At 48.6% G+C, this 19,508-nt stretch overlaps 1 protein-coding gene across 2 annotated transcripts in view; it reads right to left on the bottom strand.

Annotated features, from left to right (window-relative positions):
* LOC135370075 (histone-lysine N-methyltransferase PRDM16-like) overlaps nucleotides 1–19,508 on the bottom strand; it is a 191,300-nt gene that overhangs the window by 96,526 nt on the left and 75,266 nt on the right. For both annotated transcript variants that reach the window (XM_064603769.1, XM_064603770.1), the window contains one exon: nucleotides 7,712–7,813. In XM_064603769.1, the coding sequence (XP_064459839.1) occupies nucleotides 7,712–7,813 (102 nt within the window). The remainder of the gene's footprint in view (nucleotides 1–7,711; nucleotides 7,814–19,508) is intronic.

Below are 19,508 nucleotides of genomic sequence, written 5' to 3'. Positions count from 1 at the left end.
CCAAGTTCCAGGTCCGGAGAAACACCGATGGAGCAAGCGTTGGATGTTTCTTGAGGGGCCTCGAGGAAAGCTGGCTTGAGACGTTCCAGCGCGACAGTTTGTTCTCGGCCGCTGACCGGGATGGTGTAGTGGGTGGAGGCTCTGTGCTGTACGGCGTGAGGACCAGAGTAGGGTTGTTGCAAGGGTTTCCTCACGGCGTCGCACCGAAGGAAAACATGCGAGCATGTTTCGAGGGCGGGGTGCTGGAAACCGGTGGCAATGCGTGGTGTGCGGGTGGGGCTGGGACGAAGAGCATTCATCGTGTCTCGTAGGCGGGACACATAGCCGGCTGGTGGTACGGCTGCGGGGTTCGCTGCGGCAGAGATGAGGTCGCCGGGGAGTCGCAATGAGGTTCCATAGACCAACTCGGCTGTTGAGCAACCCAAGTCGGGTTTGAAAGCCGATCGGATCCCGAGAAGGACAATGGGGAGAACTTCGGTCCACGGGACTTGAGGCGACGCCCGGAGGGCGGCTTTTAGCTGACGGTGAAGCCGCTCCACCATGCCATTGGAGGCCGGGTGGTACGCAGTAGTACGAATCCGTCTGGCGCCCAGTATGTTGGTGAGGCTGGTGAAGAGGGCGGACTCAAATTGGGCGCCGCGGTCCGTCGTGATGATGGAAGGAACGCCGTACCGCGACACCCATGTTGTTAGGAGGGCCGAAGCGACGGTGGCCGCGGTGGCGTCGGGGACCGGGGTTGCTTCTGGCCAACGGGTGAAGCGGTCAACGATAGTGAGCATGTAGCGGTGACCGTCGCAGATTGGGAGTGGTCCCACGAGGTCCAAATGGATATGCGCGAAGCGGTCGTCGGGGGGAAGGAACTGGGATGGGGGTCGGTGGGTGTGTCTCTGTATCTTGCAACGCTGACAAGAAAGACAGGTCTGCACCCAGTGCTTGATTTGCTTGCGCATGTTGGGCCAGACATATCGTTGGGTAAGCAGGCTTTGCGAGGCGCGTATGCCGGGATGGGAAAGGTCGTGGTAGGCTTGGAAGAGTTGACGTCGGAGTGATGCGGGAACGAAAGGCCGTGGCCGACCTTGAGATGTATCGCAGGCGAGAGGCCGGACCGAGCCAGGTAAGGCGACGTCGTCAATTGTTAAAGCGGATGTGGGGTTGGCGCGGTACTGTGCCAGCTCATCGTCGGTGAGTTGGGCTTGCGCCAAATCGTCGAGAGACGGTGGGGAGGTCGGTATGCCGATCGTGCTGACACGACTGAGGGCGTCAGCTACCAAATTGTCGGCACCACTGATGTGCTGGATGTCGGTGCTGAACTCTGCCACGAATGCAAGGTGTCGAAGTTCCCGGGGACTATATGTGGTGCTGGCGGAGGAGAACGCGTGGACGAGGGGTTTGTGGTCCGTGAATACCGTAAATGTGCGACCTTCCAAGAAGTGACGAAAGTGCTTGATTGACAGGTACACGGCGAGAAGCTCTCTGCCAAACGTGCTGTACCGCGTCTCCTGGGGCTTAAGTTTACGGGAGAAGAAGGCCAGCGGTCGCCAGGCCCCGGACACATGTTGTTGGAGAACGGCGCCAACGGCTACACTGGACGCGTCCACCATGAGCGAGGTTGGGGCGTCGTGGCGTGGGTGGAACAGAAGCGACACGGATGCAATTTCCTGCTTGATGCTCTCAAATGCAGCGGTAGCTTCTTGTGTCCACAGTAAACGAGAAGGAGATCTGTCGCGCTTGGTAGTGAGCAGGGCTTCGAGAGGGCGGAGCTTGGAGGCACAGGATGGTATAAAGCGCCGATAGAAATTTATGAAGCCCAAGAACTGGCGTAGCTTGGTCACCGAAGTGGGCAAAGGAAAATCTCTAATGGCGGCGACTCTAGTTGGTAGTGGCCTGATTCCTTGGGAGTCGACGTGGTGGCCAAGGAAATCGAGCTCCGAAACGCCGAATTCGCTCTTCGCCGCGTGAATGATAACGCCGCTGTCTTGTAGGCGGGAGAAAAGCGCGCGTAGATGTTGCTCATGTTCTGCAGGAGAGCGGCTTGCGACGAGGATATCGTCAATATAGGCATAAACAAAAGGAAGCCCGCGGATGATGTTGTCAACGAACCTCTGAAAGGTCTGGGCGGCATTCCTCAATCCGAAGGGCATCCTGAGAAATTCAAACAGGCCAAAAGGGGTGGTAATGGCTGTTTTAGGGATGTCCTCTTCGGCCATGGGAACCTGGTGATAGGCACGAACGAGGTCGATCTTGGAAAATGTATTGGCGCCTTCCAGCTGTGCAGCGAAGTCTAAAATATGGGGGATGGGGTATCGGTCTGGAAGCGTCTCTCGGTTCAGGGCACGGTAGTCGCCGCACGGGCGCCAGTCGCCGGTCTTTTTCGGCACCATATGTAATGGCGAGGCCCACATGCTGGATGATGGTCGAATTATGCCGAGCTCCAGCATATGATCAAACTCGGCTTTCGCTACTTGGAACTTTTCGGGTGCTAGGCGACGCGGGCGGAAATGGACTGGTGGGCCACGGGTGGTGACGTAGTGGAGGACGTCATGCTGCACAGGCTTGGTCCAGTCCGGCGGTTTGGTAAGAGCCGGGTACTCCTTCAATATGGAGGCGAAGGGCAAGTCTGGAGCACAGCAGGACGAGACCCGCAATGGAGAAATAGGCAGTGTGAGGCCGTGAACAGATAAGGAAGTGGTACGGTCTATCAGGCGCTTCCCGTTGACATCGACGAGCAGCTTAAAATGATTCAAGAAGTCAGCTCCCAGAATTGCTTGAGTGACGTCTGCTACGAGGAAAAGCCACCGGAAATCTCTTCGCAGCCCGATATTTAGGGTGAGAGATTTCTGGCCGTAGACGGGGATAGTAGAAGCGTTAGCGGCCTTGAGGGAGAAGCAGGGTTGTCGAGATCGGGAAAAGCTGCTGCTGGCAGGAATGACGCTGACCTCAGCCCCTGTGTCGACGAGGAACCGAGTGCCATTGGCACGGTCGACGATGTGAAAGAGGCGGCTGTCGTCAAGGCCGGGTCCACTTGCCGCCATTAGTGGGAGGCCGGCGGGTTTCCCGTCCAGGTACAAGGAAGCAGGCAATGATTGGCGTTCGCACCAAAGCGACGGTGGTACCAGCAGAGGCCACCTGAACTGTCCGACCGAGAGCGCGATCGGCGTTCCGACGGGGGGCCTCGGCGGTGTCGAGGGCGGCGCGGACTTGGGGATCGCGGGCGGGTGACAAGTGACGCGACAAGCTGCGTGAGGTGGCTGATCTGCTGCGCCATCACCTGAATGTCGGGTGGAGAAAGGGGGGAACGATGGTCGGCCTGTGGCGGAGGAGTGGCGTTCTGTAAAGCCACAGGTCGCTCAAGGACGCTGACTTGGTGTGGTGAGGCGACTTCCATGACCGCGTCAGCAAGGGAAGCAAGCTCGTCCAGGGGTAGGTTCGACGCGGTGGCCAGAACCATTTGGACGTTAGTTGGCAGGCGTTGCATGAAAAGTTGGTGCAGGAATCGGTCACCGGCTGCGGAAACGTCGTCTCCCAAAAGCTGCTTCATCCGACGTAAAAGCTGCGTTGGACGCCTATCGCCGAGCTCTTCTGCAGATAACAACTGCCTGAGACGTTCGCGGTCCGATGTGGAAGTGCGTTTGAGCAAAGCAGCCTTAAGTCGGTCGTACGGGTGCTCGGGTGGTGGGGAGGTGATGAGATCGTGTACCTCTTCGGCGGCGGTTGGAGACAGAGCCGAGATGACGTTGTAGAACCGGGTGGTCTGGGAAGTGATGCCGGACAGATGAAACTGCGCTTCGGCTTGGGCAAACCAAATGGCTGGATTGCGGTCCCAGAATGGAGGTAGTTTGACGGCGACAGCGGTTACGTGTGGTGATGATGGCGCCGCGTTGTCGCCTTGAGACATCGTCGGAGAGGGTTGGGATTGTTCGAGAAATTGTTCGGGTCACCAATGTAGTGCTAGAGGCACAAGACAGTACACAGACGTGAGGAAAGACCGGCCAGCCGAACAACGGCCCGAGCTGGCTGTGCAGTCGTGTTTTATTACCCGCGCGCCTTGATCATTGGTGCGCGGGGGATGATGATGACGATGCTGCTACAAGCACGCTGAGAGATCTCCGTTACAGGTGATTGGCCCTGAGGAGTTAGGGCCAGCGAAAAGTGGCGCGATTTCATATTATTCTTCACTAGAGCTTGTCGGCCACTGAAATGTGACAGGAAAATCACGATTCTTCCTGACTTCATGAAGGAATATTTGTGTCGCTAAAAAGTCGCTAAACATGTCGGAAAGTCACCAAAAAATCCGCTAATCCCAAATACAAAATTTTGTCGCTAACAGACCCCGAAATCCGCTCAATTTAGCGACTTTTCCCCAAATTTGGCAACACTGTGAACGGGGGAAGAATAATCCTTCATATTTCGCTTTCGCTGACCTTGACACGTCGTGGACAATAGACCGGTAGAGGAGAAATCGGAACAATTTGGAGTAGAGATGCAAAATTTCCGGAAATTTTGAATCGCTCGAGAAAAAAAACGCTTCTTTTTTGGGTTTTTCCCCAAAAAGCTGGACAAAATGGAAACAAACGCGGTTACTGCTGAGTCAAAGCCGTCAAAGCATTGCCGGCCAAGCCACAGCATACAATGAGCTAGAAACTTTAGTAGTGTTCATCCACTAGGCATAAATGCAGAGCAGAGCATGCCATGAGACTGCTGTCTACTCAGCGATAGGTAATTAGAACAACCCGTCCACCCCGACCAGAACTCCGACATTATGTGAACGCGATGGCGATCGCTTGGAGCGGCCAGACGGAGCTCTAAGTTGGTGGTTGTTGGCGGATTAGAGGCGCCTAAGGCACTGTTGGAGGGTTGGAACGCATCGAAGGCATGAAAATTTACATTTTTGAATTTTGTCGCCTGGAAATTTTTGGCAGTTTTTCCGGAGATGGGGGGGGGGGAGGAAAAATATCGAAAGAAACTGTTTTTCCCCCAAAAATATCCGTTTTTTCTTCCGGAGCTTCGCATCTCTAGTTTGGAGGCTTTCGTATTAGTAAACTCCCACAGTTCAAAGCGACGCTAAGCACTCTGGGATTTTCTGAACTCGTCAATTTGATAAGTTGAACTACGCTCGAAGCCAGAGGCGAACAAGGTCGCTCCAGAAAGTCACGGTCTTGAGGGGATTACGATAGTCTCTGAAAGGGACGCGATCTTCGGTCCTACTTTTCTTTCAATGGGAGGCAGCGAACAAGTGCCCATTCGTGGAACCCAGCCCTCCGATTTGTTTCGGCCATCGACCAAGCAATTTTGATAGGGAGAAGGGGCGAGAGTCCAGCTGACTAAGAGACCTGCTGGAGTTTGAGGTTCGGGAAGGTTGGTAGTGTGGACAATCACGAAAAATGTGCTCCAGATCCTCACTGCAGTGACAGCATCTGGGAGAGCCAACTTGCCTCAAGCGGTAACGCCACTGAGTTGTAAAAGCCACACCGAGTCGCATTCCATGAATTAACGCAGCAATGTTTTAGGGAAAATGGCGACTCGTAAGTCGTTACGTTTTAGCGAAGCCAGTTTAGAGGATTATGCTTTTAGCCAGGTGATCTAAACTTGGCGATGGCTTCGGTTTCGTTTCTTTTCTTCTGTTGAGATACGGGAGAACGTATACCTGTTTATGGGATTCTGAGTCTATGAGGAAGCGAGGTCGTTGTAGCTGGTACCATCTTCCTGACAAAAGGTGTGTTCAAGTGAAAAAGTTTGTTTTCGCTTGACGTTAATGGCTTGCACGAGAGATTTGGACTTCCAAAGCATAGGGGATCATGCGTAGAGGCGAGCCATGGGTAGTAGATTCGTTGTTTCATATTCTGGGTGTCGAACATTTCTTTTTTGATTGAAATGCACAAACACACACAAACAGTACACACATAGGGAGATTCCTCTTCGATATAGATGCGCTATTTTTCATTTTTATCTATTCTCTTTTTTCTTTTTCTTTTTTTCGCGTGCGATTGGTGTTTATCCCGGCCGGCTGCGCCGTACAAGTGGAACTCAAAAGATAAAAACACAAGTGAGTTTTTTCTTGCACTGTCTGAGAGGTTCGATATCGCAACCAATTTTGATATCACAATACGTGTCTATTTTCATTAGTTAGCGGGGCACTTTAGTGAAAGCTAATTAAGGATTCAATCCGAAAGCTTAATTTTGGACTCATGTTGTAGGCGCCCTGGAATACAAATACATTGGTCGCGAGCGGGAAAAGCTAACGCGTATGTTTAAAAAAATATGTATCGACTGAAATGAATATAGTTGTAGGGTGCAATAAAGAAGCGAGAACTTTATTTCAGGATGACGATTGGGGCGCCTCACTGTGAGGACCCGAGCCCTGCGGTGTCCAGAAAGGTGAGAACAGCACTGAGGGTTTTGTCCTGGACATGATCGAGATAATCTGCCCTCGTGGTCGCACCTGAGTCCTTGCTGCGCGGCGCGCCGAGTCAAAGGAAAAGGAGAAGAGCTACTTCCATTCAGTTGACGAAACAAAATGAGCGAGCCGTTGCACATCATTTGAAATGGCTGTTTTCGGAGGAAACTTGTCGCATCTACGAGCATCTATACTCTTACTCGAGTATCCATACTCTTCTACCAGTGACAGCGCAATTAAATCCACGAGACAAATGCGCAAACATACAACCTTTATACTATAGTTGGACACTGACTGCTGGTCCGACCACTATATGTTGAAACCGAAACCAAAACTTGATTCGCGAACGGTGTTCTTTAAAACGTAGTTGGACAAACGCTTCCCTCGCTTCGACTATACTTCGACAAACGAGCCTTCCTATCGCTGAAACGGCATTCGCTAAAGTGTAACCTCTTGCCTAAAACATTCTCTAAAACCGGGCATGTCAAACTGTAGGGGAACCGGACCCTGAGTCAAAGTTCAAACGATTAGGAGCATCTGGTTTCAATGGCAAGCTTTCATGCTGAATCTGCACTTGATCACCACGCAGTGGAATTATACATATAACAGCCAAGCAGCAAAGAGCGACTGAAAAAACGCACAGCAAAATCATAAAATACAGAAGAGCAAGACAGTGCATATAACATCCGGAAAAGAAGCCGTACAGGGGAGGGGAAAACGAAATAATAATAATTTTTATTGGTGCCCAAGAACGGCCCCAAGGGCCTTCCCTATTCTTCCCGTCTATGTATTTTCAAAATACATTACTCTTCCCTGCTTGTTTGTCCTAGTGCGTAGATAATCTTTTTCACCTTTGGTTGACCTTTTCTCCCGTTTTTCCCCCTTTGGTCTAATAAATATACCCCCCCCCTAATGACGCACAGATTCTGCATGAAAGCTTGTAATTAAAACTAACCGTTAAACCTAACCGTTTCAATTTTATTCTGATTACCTCCTTCGTGGACTTAACGGGGTTCTTATGTTTTGTATGCCTTAACGATGGCTACAGGACGACCGGAACGACGCAAGTTTGATAATCTTCTAGTCAGATAAATTCTTTACGAGCTTATAACTGATTGTGTTTCAGCACGAAGAGAGAAGTATAACGAAGAAATCTGGGCTTTCTGGTACATGATCAAAGAGATGCTTAGAGGTGCGTCCGTGTTTTGTCTGTTAGCGCTAAGCATCTCTCTCCCAGAGAAGTATACTTGTTACATGAATGCCGTATTTTATGTAGGGTCTTGAGAAAACCTTCCAGTGGCTCTACCTACTGCTTACCTTTCCGCGTTTAGCCACCAGGGTAGCGTTACCGTCGTCGCCGTTCTGGGCTCTTCGCAAAAACCACGTCCATGGTGGGGGACAGCTCTCGTCTGAAGAATCCTGCAAGAAACAAGTCGTATTACTTTTTATTTCCACCAATATTTTCAAAGACAATGCTTCCAGTACGTCTTGCGAAACCAGTCGACCTCTGTCCACTCACAGCCACAGTTGCTTTACAGCACTATTCGATATACCTTTTATGTTGGTACTTACTAAAGTTAAAGAACGACGGTTCTTTCTCCACTATACCGCTGCTTTCCGTAAAATGGAAAACATAGCGGCGGCGGTTTGTTTCACTTGTTTTATTTTGTTGTTATGAGAAAATTTGGTCAGCACTCTTTATTTTCTCGCACACAGACGTACTGCGCAAGATGCCTGAAAAGTAATCAATTTCCCTTCTACCATCTTGGAATCTACACAATTGAATTTTCTTACAATTAAAAATAAAAAAAATTCTTGCGTGAGTACTTTTGAGCGAAATACATCACTGTATGTTCTGCTGAATAATATGGACAATGGGGCTAATTTTTAGTTGTACACTCAAGTTACTATGTATCCGCGTTGACGACAGATTGTTGGAAGCAGTATAGAAGCTGTTTATGGAAGCTTTTGCAGGTCGCCTTATTCCCCAATCTAGCCAACTGAATTGACCTCCATCATCTCCAGACCCTCCTTGGAGACATTTGAAAACCGGCAACCGTTAAAGGACCTGAAGCAGTGCTTCGCAGTTGAGAGAAGACATCATGATGCAGGCTGGTAAACTTCAGACTCAAATGCTGTGTAGCCAGTTATAGTGACCACTTGAAACACGCAATTTTTGGTTAGTATCAGTTTCTTTGATCGGAATTAATCTCCAAGAAATTCAGTTTAAATAAACTTTTCTAGTGTTCATTTTTTCTCTACTATATTAAAATCGTCAGTTAATTACGGCCATCCCTGCATTTCAAACAGACAACTGTTCTCGAAGAACAACAGTATCGAAAAGTTTTCTTCGAATTACGAGATGACGTAGACAGGTCGGACATCAAATGTCTTGGTGTCGTGTAATGGAAGCAACACCGTATTGGGCAACGAGATGCCTGAATGACGATGAGCAAAGAAGGATTTCTTTTATTTCGTAGGGGATATCGTGTTACGCCTCTGGATTTGTAGGGACGCTACTTTTGAGTGCGGTATACCGTGGTTTCAGTGGCGGGTGCAATATAAGTGCTAACACGCAACAGAAAAAAGTCTAAATACACACAAATACGAAACGTCGCTGTAGTTATCGCGTGGTTTCTGTCTCGCTTCCGGAAACGAACGTCCGTACGCAGATTTCCTTTGGGCACTCATCATCATTTACCGAAAATTGCCTGGATATAATGCCCAGATTAGGAATATGTTTCCACCTCTTATCTCATACCACACACAACCATATTACATACTCTATATGCTGTCTAGCTTGGTTCCTTCTGCGTCATTTACTCAGAACAATGGCGATAAGCTTGAATTTCGGTCGCAAGATGGATTAATTTTGCCCACCTTTGTGCACTCAAATCAGTCATCGATAAGTTACTCAAAACAAGTAACTAAGTTACACACACTGTTACCCTGCAAAAATAGTAGCTGAGTTGAAGTTACAGCTTTTTGAAATGTCACAACTTGTGTAACCACATTAAAATAAGCATTTAAAAAAAGTCAAATAAATGTAACCAGAAAATTACATAATGATGAAGGAGGAAACCAGATTTTCAGGCATTGTTTTTTGCCTGGTTTCCCTGTTCATGTTATACGCACATCTCTTCCGTATGGCTCACGTTAGAGTTACTCTCATAGAATTCACGTTGGTAAACTAATGCTGTAACCCAGGCAGCATACTGTCACGACTGATCAGCACAGTCATCGTCGTGCACGAAAGCGAACAAAACCGGGCAGCACGGGAGCTGATGCTCTCTCTCTTGGCTGGGCCATCGTCATGTCTACCAGAGCTTACGACTTTCATTAAAATCCAGTTGCTGGACCTCTCTTTTTCTTCGTTTCGGGGGAAGGAATGCATCAATACTAACTTTGCCCACTATTGTCAGGACGCTGGAACTACCGGTCCTCTAAAGGACCATGTTTACCATTATTCTTCCTATAATTGTTCCAACGTGGGAATATTGGTCCAAGATCGCCAAGAACCGGTCAATATTCACTGGTCATTGGAAATGACCGCCATATAGTCAGCAAACAGGCGATATTGGCTGAAGATGGGCAATGTGGTCTGCATACAGCCGGCGACCAAGCAATGTTGGCTGAAAGTTGGCAATGTTGTCTACATACAGCCGTCGGCCAAAGAATATTGCCTGAAAACTGGCAATATAGTTTGCATATAACCGTCTGTCAAACAATATTTCATGACAGTAGGAAATAAGGTCTACGTATTGCCGGCTACCAAACAATATTGGATGACAATGGACAATATATGGTGTACATGTAGCTCTCGGCGAAACAATATTGGATGAAATCGGGCAATATTGTCTACATATGAAGGCAGGTCAAACTATATTCCATGAAAGTCGGTCGATGTGGGTCCCAGAACGGGCATATATTGGCATCCCCTCATTCAGACCCCATATTGCCACTGCAGTTGCTATGATATGGAAAACATTTCTGGGTACCTCGATACGTAATAGGTAGGGTTCCGCGTTTTCGGTTTTTATTTTTCGCCGGAATCGGCGTATGTTTTTCCATGTCTTTCCTGGCGTGTACATGGTTTACCCTACAGCTATCGGCGAATAGAAATCACAATGTAATTTCCGCACGACGGTCAATCAACATGGCGTTGTTCGCTGCGGTGGCGTTTTACGGCTAACGAAAAGTAAACGGATTGATTGATTGATTGTAAACTGACATTTTTCACAACCACATAACCACGTAAGTATTTCTGTATGGTTTTCGCATCTGCAGCTTGCTGGGCACGTGCAGCAATGTATCTCTGTCATATCCCGGAACCTCCCTCTGTATTCGACGTTTTTCGGTTAAAACCGAATGAGGCAGAATTTACCCGGTATATGTTTTTCGGTGTTTTTCGATTAAAACCGAAAACGCGGAACCCTAGTGATAGGTTGTCACAGTACAGGTGACTTATCGAATAAGAAACTGAATGCCGGGTACGAATGAATACCAGAACCATTCGCGACAACAATTTTTGACGATTGCCATTTTACGATACGCTCCTTCGTCCCTCGCATTGAGTTTGTTTTGATTTCTGTATCTCTTCCAATGTGGTGTCGAACGAAAACCACTGAGCCCATGTGAGTAGCTCGCAGCGCAACCGAGAAGCCTGTGGTGTGATACCTAATGTGGGACCAATGTGAGGTCAGTATTGAGCTGCTGCCAGGGCAATATGGGATGTACATTGGCAATATTGGACTTGAATATTGACGTGCCAATATTAGGCCGGGCCGGGTTGCAATTGTAAAATTGGGCCAGCATTGGGAATCCGAGATAGCCAATATTTGTCCAGAATGGGACCCACATTGCGGTGCTGCCTGGGAACTACCGCGAAGGGACAGATGGACAGTGGGGGTACGTTTTAGACCGATTTCAGGAGCCGACATTCATCTGCCAGAAAACCTGAGACGGCACAGCCGGTGGTAGCATTCGAAGCCAGCAGGACCACAAAGGACCCAATGCATTTGCTATTGGCTCCATTTCCCTCTTCACTTGAAAGATAACGCAGTCGCAGAGGTACGTGGCGCGCAAACCCCAAGCAGCAAAATGTACTGAAAGTCGAGTGCAATAGGGGTGGACGGGTAGGTGGAAGGCCTTGAACAGACTGGTGAAACTAAAGAACATTGATAAGACACATACCGTCCACCCCTATTGCACTCGACTTTCAGTACATTGTGCTGCTTGGGACGCAAGTTCAGTTGATAACGCCTGAGCATGTTGATAAAAATTGGATCAAGACTTTTCGCCGAACACACGAAATGACAGTTGTGTAGGAATGCCGCAGAGATGCCGAAATGATGGCACAAGCGAAAGGCTGTCCGTTGGAAAAAGGACAATGAATTCGGCTTCGGGATTAAGAGCGCAGCAGCATTTCGGCCCACAGCGGCTACCTTTATTGTACACGTATCACCATCATCCGTCATCGTGAGTTCCATACTAGACAAGTTTCTTGAAAAAACAGTAGAATGGCGAAACAGGTTTCTCTCTCTCGCAATACCCAGGACACTCTCCATTTTTGATACGATCCAATGTTGCAATATGAGGGATGTATATATTTGTTGCACGTTAATTAAAGAACCTGAAATTATATTCAGTCCTACCCAGCGACATGTTCAGACACACAAAGTGTAGACGGGTTCACTTTACGTGTCTATCACAAAATAAAGTTGTTGATGATGACTGTTCTAGATTTGCCATGGATTTTCATCTCAGGGGTGTATGACACCCACATCTGATGGCTTTTTGCGTCTCTTTGACATCGTTCTCTTTTTTATTTATTCATTTTCATTGTGTGTGTGGTGGTGGTGGTGAATCCCTGCATAGGTGAACACCTTCTGCGTATAACTAAAGGTCGGGGAAGATGAGAAAATGCACATGATATCTGCAAAGATATGGACCTCTAGGGAAAGGGGTGATAGACATACTGATGTCAAAGACTATCTGAAAAAATATCGCAAGAAATACCGGGTATGTCTTTCCAATCAAAACACCCAACGTAAGAAACATGGTATGCTTTTAATTCAGTTACAGTTGCAGGTATGCGGCACAGCTCCTTCTTATTAGCGCGATAATTAATTAATCAAATGAAGCAATCAGAGTAACTCAAGTCGAGTTGCGTGTGTTCGTGTAATTCTCATATTGATGTGCCCAGTTCCACTTTCTTTTCGTGACAGTTCATGCTCCTCTCACGATATCATTAAAGCGGAACGCGAAACAATTAGACACGACCGCCCCGAGCTGTCGTAATTAAAACGTCGCTCAGACGCCGTTTGTCAGCGCAAATGAAGGCGAGCGGCGCCATCTGTGGACACGCATCGAAAGCGGTGCTTTCTCCTCCCATTTGTCACGAGGATGTTGGCAACCTTGACGGCGTCATTAGACCATTAGAGGAGTGCGCCGGGATCGCCGGGATGAACGATTATTTGCGACGCCCTCTGTGGAACAATTACTCAAACTTTTGAAACAAATCGCTTGAAAGATTGATGGTCTTCCGAAGGCGCGGAATTTAATGCGATTTTTATGGGGGGCCGTTATGGAAACTGTGACAGAATCGGGAAAAAGAATTGTAGAATTCTGTGAAGGTGTTGTGAGTTAGCCCTTGCGAGGAGTGTCCTTTTCTATCCATCCTGTGGGTGACACATCCAGACTTGTACAGTAAACGACGTAAACAACGAGAAAAACTTTTTTTCACAACGCTTCTGCGCATGCTCTGTGACCCCAACGGCGACAAAGAGGGTAGTAGTAGTAGCCTTGTCCTCTCCCTACGTATTCAATACGTAATAGAATACTTCCCTACGTATCCAATAGATGGCGCCGGCTGTGCTTTGGCGCGCGCCGATCGTGTTTCGCTTGTCAGCCGCTAGGATACGACGCGAGAGTGCAAAGGGTCCCTTGGGCGAGGCAGACCACAACTAGGGACGACACAGGCTCCTCAAACGCCCAGAAATTAACGCATTCAAACAAATCAAAGAAAAGAAGTGCTGACGCCAGGAATTGAACCATCAGAAGACCAAGATTCCTGACGTCACCACCTCGTTCCGTTAAGTTGTTTAAATTGTACAGTAACTTGGGTAGAGTATTCAACTTACGTATCTTAAATACTTTTGCGGTTAACTGGATATCTTGCTTTTAATGTGAGTATTTAGTAATCCAACTTAAATACTTTTTCAATAACTTAACTCATTTTCGAAATTACTTTCAAGATACTTCTCTATGCGTGATAAGGAGGTGGAGTGAAAGGCGCTTTGTGAGTGTCTGAGATATTGGGAACATGGGAAGCAGTAGCATGCAGCGCCTCGCCGTTGTCGGCCTCACAGAGGTGGCCAACGACCGACTTCTAAGGGAACATATGTCTGGAAACGTCTGAGGAATACCCAGACAGCGCCTCGTGTTTGCATGAGGCGATTTGTTGTCCTGAAGGATAAGCCGCTGAAACCCCTATCGAAAGCCTTACCGAGAGAGGTCAGGTAAAATATTAATAACTATTTATGAGGTCAAAGCGGAGAAAAACGCATTCTGTAGAGCGCCTGTTCGGTGTTGGGGGTACTATGTTTAAAAGAAAGCCAGTGAAGGCTATCGGACAGTAACTTCGAAAAGCAGTTGTTCCTGCGAGATAATGAAGCTTTTTGGTAACGCCATTTTCAACTTTGCTTTCTTGATATATTTCTTTGACAGGGAATTCCAACTGTGACGTCAATGTGTCTTGAAAGTAATTAGTTACTCTTAGGAGTATTAATACTCTATCTTAAATACTCTTCAAGACTGTGTGTTACTTTTTTGCTCGGTACTCAATTACTTACCTTGACTACTTTTTGTGAGTATATTGTACAAATCTAATTATTAGACGGAGGCTTTTATCCAATGTATTTTGAGAAGAACAACGAGGGTCATCACTTGAAGAACAGCGAAATATGTAAAATGTCAAATAACGTGATTCTTGTGTTGCCTCCAACCACTAGAAAGGTTTTTGGACGGACTGAATTATAGGATAAATCTCTACCGCCATTCATTCGGTCAAAGTGACATTTCAAAAATAATTAATTCCTCCTCGCGGAATAAAAGATGCACAGAAGGGTTTATGAGAGACACAAGAAGGCCGTCACCCCGCGGTTTGCTCAATCATCATTGTCGAGAAGGAGGGGGTCATAAATCACAAACTTTTGTCTTATTGCATGTCAAGGCATATTTCATTCAGCCAATAGAATTTTTTCCCACTCTAGTTTCTCATTAAAACAAACGTGCTCCCAGTGTCCTTGAAGTCGTATTGACACGATCACGGGTTCCCTCGAACAATATATGTTGAGAACCACTCAACTAGAGAGACAGACAAGCGCACGACTCAAACTCTGGCTTTTAACATCATTGAGTCGTGTGTTTGTCCTGTTCCTCTAGTTGTTGTCCCAGCGTTGTTGCCAAGTCGTTGCCAGAGTATAGTGCGAGCAGTGTGTCTGAATTTGGGGAACAGCGATGCATAATTAAGTTCCTTGTGAAGGAGAACGTCAAACCAGCTGAGATTCTAGAAGGATTACATGCACAGTATGGCGAACAGACGATGTCAAGGGACAGTTTGGCGAAGGACGGGATATATTGTGACAACCACATGGACACCTTCGTCCGACTGCAATCATGCCAGTGAACATCGCAGGCATTGAGCAAGCCATCCTCGAGAACCGGCGCGTTCGGGGCATTGCTGCCCAGCGTAATATTAGTGTCGACAGTGTGGAGCCAATCGTTCACGAGCAGCTACTGTTCCGCAAAGTCTGTGTAAGATCAGTTCCCCGACACCTCACTTGTGACCAAAAGGCAGCTGCTGAACCAGTTTCAATCCGACGGGGACAAATTTTTACAATCATTGATCACATGTGATGCATCCTGGGTGCATCATTCCACCCCAGAGAGGAGGTGCATCATTTCACCCCAGACTTAAGGCTTCCCCGCCGCAAAAGAAAAGCATGATGCGTCGTCTGCTGCGAAGTCCATGGGAACTGTCTTCTGAGACATGCGGGGTGTCATCCATGTGGACCTCTTGGAGCAAGTGGTCACGTCAGTACTAGTACACCACGTTGATAAAGGGTGCCGTGCGAAGCGCAGTTCGCGAGAAAAGGCTTGGGATATTGTCCAGAAGACATGACAATGCCCGGCCTCACGCGGCGGATTTGACGATAGCAACTATGGCCGTACTGCGCTGGGAGCGTTTGCCACTTACAGCCCAGTTTTAGTCATTACCATTCCTTAAAGAGCACCTAGGAAGAAAGTGGTTCCACAGGTATGAAGCCCCCCAGAAAGATGCCCTGCAGTGGCTACGACCCCCTTCCTTCTACGCCTACACATCAAAGAGTTCTTGTTAATTACAGATGATGAGACCGACGCGCTGGTTCCCTGTTCTCGAAGCAGAATGTATTTTTTATGTACACGCGTCAAACTAAAACTTTGTCCCTTTTACGCCGCCTTCAACGTTAGCTCAATTGGTAGAGCCCTGGACCGGTAATCCAGAAGGTGTGGGTTCGAGTCCTACAGCTGGCTAACATTTTCAGTGACTTTCATCTTTCATCTTCAACATCTTCCCCCGCCCGCGTTATGCGCCATCCGCTTCGACTGGGTAAAGCCGCTGAGCAGGGCGACGAATTCGTTGTCCGCTTGGTGGCATAGTAGGGAAAGCACACGGCTGACCTTACATACACAAGACGGCAAGGAACTACGAGATCGTCGACCTTCAACCTTGTACCCGGGCTTGATAAGCTGTGATGTGCCGTACGCAAGAAAAGCAGGTACTCCTCCTTCCAGCGGTGCGACAGCTTTTTTACGAGGGCTTCCCGATGACGAACTCTGCGTCGGATATTCGTTGAAATAGGTGCCGGCACCTGTGTCCCAATCAGCGACGGGTAGTACTTGAAGTACTTGGCACCTAAGTAATCGGTAAGCAATTTTTGGAGGACTTTTACTTTACTTGAAGTACATTTTGCTGTACTTTCCCTTGAAGTACTTGAAGCATCTTTCTGTGAGCCTTGCTAGCTCACTGCACGACAGGTGGCAATGCATCCGACCCGCCGCCACGGTGTACATTACGGTGTTCACAAACATTCACAACACTACGCCTTTGGCTATTACAGCCAGTTCGCAATCCGATTGAAGCCGATAAAGTGGCACACCTCAACATGTTCCTTCACATTGTTGGCTCATGCATGTAGCACCTGTGCGTGGTTTGTCTGAGAGATTTACATTTGCATTTACGTATGTGTATATTAGATAAAGGGGGAAAAAATGAAAGGAGAAAGGTCGTCATGAAGGCAGAGGCATCCCACCCTCGTGTAAATAAATGGCGATTGATTTTCATCTGTGACACCAAAGTAATCGTTTTAAGACTCCATAACATAAGAAAAACATGTTGTACGTTTCTCACTACTTTCTACTTTACTTCACGTATTTAGCACCTGTAGGATCTTCTGTACTTAAAGTACAGTACTGAAAGTGCTTAGCACCTTACTTTAAGTGCTTTTCATGGTACTTTGCCCATCACTGGTCCCAATGATCTCTGGTAAGCTTATTACGAGGCGTTTTCCAGGTAGGAATTTAGATGGAGTCAGGATCTCGTAGTCTCCAATGTTCTCAGTGGGCGAGAATTCACCACCACTTCTACGTTGAGCAGCACAATAAGAAAATCTTCATATCTGATATCTTCGATCTTCATATCTGAATCTGTTGCGGCCTATCCTTGACAGTGCGGATCACACGTTCCCAAAACCCGCCTCACAAGGGTGTTCACTCCGGCATGAACTGTAGCAGACGACGATGAAGTGGTCTCCGACCACCGGTTGGATTGTCGCGCCAAACCTTCGGCCTGCGAGCCGTTGTTCCTTTCTATTTAGTTTGGGGCCAGACAGCCCAGAGTAAACCACTACTGTTGATTCCTCCGGCTGTCTCTGTCTCTTCCCCAATACTGGGGGCCCGGAAGACTGATGACCCGGTGTGCGGTCAGTTCGGCAACGCTTTCCGGAAGACGCTCGCGGAAATGCCTCACGCTGCCCCCACCGTCCTGCTACCACCTGACACGACGCGAGATGACCACTGGCACAGCAGCACAACGCACAGCGCACTACATCGCCAACGAACGTCCACGCCCACTATCCTGCCGCGCCCGCTGCCACGAACTCAAGACCTATGTCAAGCTATCCCTCGTCCACGTGCCGTCGTCATTTCTCCAGTCTGAGTATCGACGCGAACCTCAACCACTCAACCGCAAGCGCAGCTCCGCGTCTGAGAGGGGGGGAGTGATGTGGCGGCCCGTGGACGACAATGAAGACACGCCTCTGCTCCCGCACGCTACTGCGCCTGGCAGCCAGTTCTACCGGCACCGTCCTAGCGTGAGGCCACGACCATCTGCCCGCAGGGACATTCCATCATCGCCGGTCAGGACTCACGTAGAGGACCGGAGGAGGTGAAATCGAATGCGGCTGACGCGGTGGCCAAGGTTCTCATGGTACCCGAGAGCCGAGGTTGCCTCCTCTTCATAGTCAGCATCGTCGACAAGCTCAGCGACCTTGTCGTTCAACGCAGCGAGGTGTGGGTTCTTGCAGGATCCCACTGACCGAGGACGCGCGTCGTCGTGCCTCGGAGGACAGCTCGGGTCTGACAAAGTCTTTCGATTGATGGAAATCGGCGTGCAGTTTTCCTAGGTTTCGGCACCAAATGTACGACGAGGCGGGCACGATCGTTCCCTGTTCCCTAAGCAGCATGTATTTATTTATATATATATATTTTTTTTTCGTGCATGCGCGTCAAGCTACAACTTCATCCTCTTCCCTTTTACGCGATCTTCAACCGCCACAGTGATGGGAGCGGAGTCTAGATGCGCACGGTGAATAAATTGACGTAGTGTGGTGCCTCCCGAATTTTGCATTGCATTTAAAGAAATAAAAGTATCGGTTAACCTTGTACAACACTTATATAAACATGGGAGGTTCCATAATAGCGTCCTCGATAAACTGCACCGGTGCGCCCCGGTGCGACCTGGTGCGACCTGGTGCGGCTTGCCATCCTCGATAAACTGCACTGGTGCGCACTGAACGTCCTCGATTAAAGGAGTGCACCCGTTCAGTGCAGCACTGAGTTGCCCCGAACTCACACCGAGAAAATCGGCCGAGCGCCAGAGTACAATCCCAAGAAGCATCGCGATTGCCGGAAGCACGGAGGAAGGCGGAAGCGGCAAGAAGCCAGTTGTAGCCGTGCAAGTAGCAGCAGACAGTCATCAGTGACAGTCATCGTCAGCATGGCATTCGATCGGTGCCGCTCGCCAGGTGCCTCTCGTTACGGGTCGTGCAGCCTACGAGCCACAACGAGCACAGATCTCTAGGTAGCGCATGCTAGTATCCATCCGATCCACCAGTGCAGTGCAGTTTCATGTTCGATAATGCCTCCGCCCAGGGCACCGCCAGTGTAGAGCGCCACGCACTACTGTAGTTTCGGGGAAATTCCGGAGCAAGTTTATCGAGGACGCTATAAGTTTCCGGCCCGACCAACTTTTAATAGTCAAAACAAGTGTATCACTTTTCGACATAGTCACCCTTAACTTCGATGCACTTTTGACACCTTTCAACCAGCATTCTTATGCCCTTGAAAAAAATAGTCCGAAGTTTTGTCCGCAAAATGCTGGAAAACTGCCTCTTGCACCTCACTATCGTTTTGAAATCTCCGTCCTCTGAGATCCCTCTTCAAGTTTGAGAACAGGAAGTAGTCACTCGGTGCCAAGTCTGGACTGTAGGGTGGGTGGTGGATTTCTTCGAAGCCGCACTCCTTCAGTGCAGCCTTGGCAACAGAAGCCGTGTGGACAGGGGCATTGTCCTGGAGCAACCGGACACCTCGACTCAACCTGCCGCGCCTCTTTTCCTTGATGGCGTCTCGCAGCCGGTGCACGAGTGAAGCATAATAAGTCGCATTCACTGTGGTGTTCCTCTCTTTGAAGTCGATGAGGAGGATCCCGTGACAATCCCAAAATATTGTTGCCATGATCTTCTTTGTGGATTGTGTGGCCTTGGCTTTTCTTGGGGGTGCTTCTCCTCGTTTG

This window comes from Ornithodoros turicata, chromosome 10 (assembly GCF_037126465.1).
Source record: "Ornithodoros turicata isolate Travis chromosome 10, ASM3712646v1, whole genome shotgun sequence".
Lineage (NCBI taxonomy): Eukaryota > Metazoa > Arthropoda > Arachnida > Ixodida > Argasidae > Ornithodoros > Ornithodoros turicata.
This window is presented reverse-complemented; position numbering and strand designations above follow the sequence as displayed.